Raw genomic sequence first — 5,729 nt, forward strand, 5'->3', positions numbered from 1 at the left:
GAAGCTAGAGGCCTTGAACCAGACCAATAACTCACTGGAATGAACACTCACAAACAAAGACGTATGGGCTGAGTGGTGGTGGTGCACGCCTTTAATCCCAGCACCCTAGAGGAAGAGGCAAGTGAATCTCCATGAGATCAATGCCAGCCTGGTCTACGAGCTAATTCCAGGACAGTGAGATCTATTACACATAGCTGGTTTTGTCAAAAAAACAAGCAAACAAACAAACAAAAAAACCACTTACTCTCGCCAAAAAACTTAAACAAATAAAGATGTATAGAATAAACGGTCTACAGTGTGACTCAATGAGCCACATTACATTTCAGCTTTCATGCTAAGATTTAAAAAAAAGTTATTTTGGTTTTTACTACTAAATTTTGTTTGGGGGCAAGGTTGCAAGGGCAGAAGACAAGACTGAAGGGACAGGAAAATGAGTGGAATCAGGATGCATGATGTGAAATCTACAAAAAATCAATAAAAATTAAAAACAATAATATTTTATTTAATTAAATTAATTTTTGAGACAAGGTCTCACTATGTGGCCTTGGTTGGACTGGAGTTCGTTATGTAGACCAGGCTCACCATAGACTTCTACCTGGCTCTGCTTTCAGAGAGCTGGGATTAAGGGCTTGTTTCATTGATTCTCCTCTCCTTTTCCTTTTTAACATTCACTGTGTCCAGATCATGAGCAAACATAAGAAGCCCTCTCTGTGATGCAATGTGAATGGAGACTGCTTCTTTGTTCTTGGCTGCCCAGACCCGAAAAATCTCACAGAAACTATATTAATTACAACAGTGTTTTAGCCTATTAGCTCAGTCTTCTTATTAATTAAGTCTTACATATTAAATTAACCCACTTCTATTAATCTGTGTATCACCACAAAGACGTGGCCTACAGGTAAGGATCCGCGGCATCTGTCTCCTGCAGTTGTTACAGGGCATCTCTCTGACTCCACCTACTGTCTCTGTCTCTCTCCAGATTCCTGCCTGGCTTTGCTCTGCTAAGCTATTGGCCAAAACAGCTTCCTTATTGGCTAATGCTAATAAAAACATATTCACATCATACAGAGGGGAATCTCACATCAATGCAGATTTCGTTCTTGCTCTCTGGAATGAGTTTTATTCTTTAAGTGTTTCAACAAATCCAATACTTTATACTTTAACCCTATTATTCCAAAGAGGGAACTTAACAAAGACATATAAAAAATGCATATTCTATATCTGTTTAACTACTACTTCTACTACTCCTATTTAGTAAGAAATTTTATCTCCATTCTTGAAACTGTCCTAGTTAATTTTATTATGGAGAGTGACATCCTCACTTTCTCAAATGTATATGTCCCTACGTCATCAGGACATATTGTGAGGCTTAAGCTGACATCACAATATTCTTTTCTTAACAGGTCATGCTTTTGGGGTGGGACAGCTGTGAAGGGTCATCACCACTTAGTCCAATCTGTGCCAAGTATGAGTCAGTAGCCAAGCCAGGCCTCAGCTGGGCCACATCTGGAGAATTGGGGTGAGGGCACGACACCGAATAATACTGGACTCAGCCCATTCATTCTTCTTGGGGGCGCCAAGAAAAACTAACCTATGATCTTAGAACACAACCCCTGCACTGAAGGCCAGCAGTACATTTGCCTGCCCTCACCTCTCTCTGCCCCTGCTTCTGGCTGCTTTCCATCTGCCTCCCCACAAAGGTCTATGCCTCAGATTATCTCTTGAATACCTAGGATGCCTCAGAGCAGATGTCCTGCAGGTGTGCCTGCAGATGGGAATAGCTCTCCAAGTGTCATTCGAGTGATTGTGAAGACACCGGGACACCTGAACAGCTTTACAGTAGCTGGTAACACCTCAGTGAGGCAATTCAAGGAGAAGCTGTCTGCTCACTTCCAATGCCAAATGGACCAACTGGTACTGGTTTCCATGGGCCGCCTTCTCAAAGACCATGACATACTGAGTCACAGGGGCATCAAAGATGGCCAAACCATTCACGTGGTCATCAAGTCCAAGGATAGCTCCAGATCCCTGGCTCATTCTTTCCGGAACCTGTCAACGAACAATCCCTGCCATCAAGACAGAAGCACCAAAGGAAATAGTAGGGTGTGCCAGTCTGCAGGCATGGATCAAACCAAAGAGGAATCATCCCTCCTCATGGGGTCTGATGCACCCAAGGTGGGTACTCAAAGCCCAGAAGTGGACAGTCCAGAGCATATTGTACAGATGCTGGAGAATCTTTGTGTTCAGAGGTTGTTGTCCAATATTGATTTCATGCGTCAGCTGATCTCAGAACATCCAGACATGCAAGAACTGTTGCAGCAGAACCCAGAAATTTCCCATCTCATCGACAATTCTGAGATCCTATGTCACACTCTGGAGTTGGCCAGGCACCTGGCTGATATCCAAGAGATAATGCAGATCAATCAACCAGCACAGAACCTTGAGCATCTACCAAACCCACAGCCCTACCTGGGCTTAGAGACAATTGCAAATGGGAACAATGCCCTGGGACAGACCTATGATTTCAATGACCAAAGGCTCAATGGGATGCACGATCTTTTGGGGGGCAGCTCTTTTACAAACCTTCTGGCTGGCCAAGTACTAGTGCCAGTGCAGACTCCTTCCCCATTTCCTCTGCCATCTGAGGAACAATTGGTCCGCTCCCCTGCCCAAGACATTTATGCTAATTCTTGTGGATTATCATCAATCACCCCAACAAATGCTACTCTAAGCAATGCTCATGATGCTTCCAGGGAAAATCCAGCTTCAGTCACCACTGAGGGCCAAAGCCATGTCTGTGCTATTCAGCAGCCAGCTGGGATTCCAACCTTACTCAGCACAGCCGTCACCCAGAAGCTTCAGGAAGATGATAAGGGTATGGCCATCCCTGTGGGTAGCTCTGATCAGGGGTTAGAGAGAGATCTCCAGCAGTCAGGTGAGCAGACCAGCTCTCAGCTCACAGGAGGAATGATCCAATTGCTTAGGAACTACCCATACATGGCTGCTCAGATGCTGCTGCTCATGAATATGCCTCAGCAGAATGAACAGTGGAGACAACAAACTCCCACATCCTTGCAGTCATCACAGCTTTCAGACTTGCTTTTAGCCCTAGCCAACCCTAAAACATCACAAGCAATACTACAGATCGAGCATGGTCTACAGCTATTGGCTACAGAGGCTCCTTTTCTTTTGCCATGCATTGAGCCTTACCTTTTAGGTCTAGGTTGGTTTCCTCCTTCCAGCTGTAGCTACCCTGATTCAGTGCCCTGGACACTGAATGTGTCAGACATGACTGAGCCTGAATGTGGCCCCCAATCTGGAACAGTGCTGCAGAAATCACAGCCTCAATCTGGAGACCCTTCCCATTTCTTACAATCTCCCGAGGTTCATTTCCGCAAGCAGATGGAGCATCTCCAGGCCCTGGGATTTGTGAATGACAATGCCAATCTGCAAGCCCTCATTGCTACTGATGGTGACACAAACGCTGCTGTTCACAAGCTCAAGAGATCACAGGAATCCTAACCATCATGTCTTCCCATCTGCTTCCTACCTGTGTGTGGAACCATGCTCAAGAGATCACAGGAATCTGAACCATCATGTCTTCTCATCTGCTTCCTACCTGCCTGTGGACCCATTTGACTTCCTCATTTTCCTTTCCTACCTTTCCTATGCTTCCAACTGGGAGAAGTACTGGAACAGGAAAAACCAATCAATGCTTGCTCAACTGAATACTAGATCACTGGTCATGGCTGGAAGATCTGTCAATAAAATGGCTACACCTACTTACCTTCATTTGAGGCTTGCCTTGTTTTGTTGTTTTTATACAGGATCTTCCCATATAGACCAAGCTGGCTTTCAACCTGTGACAATCCGTCTGCCTCTGCTGCCTCAATGCTGGGATTACTTGTTGTAGAGATGTTTGTTTGTGTTTTAACAAATAAAGTTTGCCTGAAAATCAGAGTGTAGAGCTAAGCCACTAGAAGCCATGGGGTGATGGCTCACACCGTTAATCTCAGTATTTGGGAGTTCCATGCCTTTAAACCAGCACTAGGGATGTGGAGACCGGAAGGGATATGGTTGAGTGGAGAGAGGTTTTAAGATGTAAAGAGAAAGAAGCTCAGATGCAGTCTTAGGTTGTAGTCTGAGAGATAGTCTGAGAACAGGATTGCCCTTTTGATCTGAGCATTGGTAGAGGTAAAAGGTCTCTTTAGTGGCTGGCCACACAGCTCCTCTGATCCTTCAGCCTTCGCCCCCTAACATCTTATTCTGGGTTTTATTTATTAAATCCAATTAGAATTCATGCTACAACTTGTGAATTCATGTTTAGCTTGGCTTTTTTTCCCCAGCGAATCAGCAAAATGTGCTTGATATCTTTGTTTTACCTACAGATACACAATACATTGTATGGGTTGTCTTGATAGATAATCACAATTGCTTATATAATGATCCAGTGTCAGGGAACAAACACGTGTAACCTAGGATGTGCATACAGGTAGATATACGCAAATGCATAGCAGGACGAGAATAGACCAAATGCAGTGAAGAGACTAGTGAAATAAAGAAAAACCTCACATAGGCCCAGATGAAGATTGATTTTTGGTCATGTTTCTTAAAACTGAATTTAGCTCGAAAGAAAAAGAATGGTAGATCCTGATAGATACAGGTAGGAGGAACTCAGATACAAATGAGATATTGGCATTTATAATTGGGGCTTCTTACTGATTATTACTTCCGTGATAACAAGCCTTAGTCTCCTATTGTCAGCCAGAAGTACAGCTAGCTACCCACCAGCTTCACTGCAGATTCCTGTCATTCCCACCTGGCCCTTCATGGGACACTGTCCACCACTGCATGATATCACACATTCCATCAAGCCCCACCTTGATGAAAGTATCCCTGCCTGGAAGGATACACAGCCAATTAAGGTTTAATTATCAAGCAGTACATTCATGCTATAATAAGTTGACATGGTTTCAGGCATTGACTAAATAGACAAAACAAAGATTCTTCCTTTCTGCTGTTTTGTTTTTGTTTTTGAGACAGACTCTCTTGTATCCCAGAGCTGGCTTAGAATTTCTTCTCATCAGCAACTGTAAAGGGAGCAGGACTGCAAAGTTCCAGTACTTCCAGGAAACCTTTCCAGACCTGCTTCATCACTGTAATTAATGGTGTAGATAAAGTGGCGCTCTTCTCCAAGTCTGGGCAGCCGGGTCCCACCACCCGAGGCCTCTGTGGGTCCCAGGAGGGTGGGAGATGGCATGTGAAGACCTCAGCTCGTCCCCTGAGTGGCAGGTGAGAGACAGACACCATGCAGAAAAAGTGGTTATAGTTTATTTAGTGGATTATGGAAGGGAAAAGGAGGGGGAAAGGGGAGAAATGGGAAGAAGAGAGAGAGGTACAGAGAGGAAGAAGAGGGGAGAAGAGAGAGTGAGCAAAAGGGATAGGGAGAGATCGCAGAATTCATCTCTTTGGGAGAGAGATGAAAAGAGAGTGTGCAGGCTGGAGAAGTACAGGCTAAGGGGAGGGTTGGAAGAGGGCGGGTCTTATCTCTTAAAGGGACAGGGGTACACAGGTGACAGACCAGGCCAGCAGATCATAGCAATCACTAAAACTCATCAAAACTATTCAAGGAAGAAATTACAGCTATATCTGATTAGTCTCACTTTATACAAATAGCATACGGTAGATAAGTAGATGATAGGTAGATATAAATAGATGTAGATAGATGA

General features: G+C 44.3%; 1 protein-coding gene across 1 annotated transcript; it reads left to right on the forward strand.

The window, feature by feature from the left end:
* Window positions 1-1,704: 1,704 nt before the first annotated feature.
* Window positions 1,705-3,522, forward strand: LOC142851285 (ubiquilin-like protein). Its single transcript, XM_075975165.1, is given in 1 exon segment — window positions 1,705-3,522. A coding segment is annotated over 1 exon segment (1,818 nt).
* The last annotated feature ends 2,207 nt before the right edge of the window (window positions 3,523-5,729 follow it).

The sequence above is a fragment of the Microtus pennsylvanicus genome, chromosome 5 (genome assembly GCF_037038515.1).
Source record: "Microtus pennsylvanicus isolate mMicPen1 chromosome 5, mMicPen1.hap1, whole genome shotgun sequence".
NCBI classification, from domain to species: domain Eukaryota; kingdom Metazoa; phylum Chordata; class Mammalia; order Rodentia; family Cricetidae; genus Microtus; species Microtus pennsylvanicus.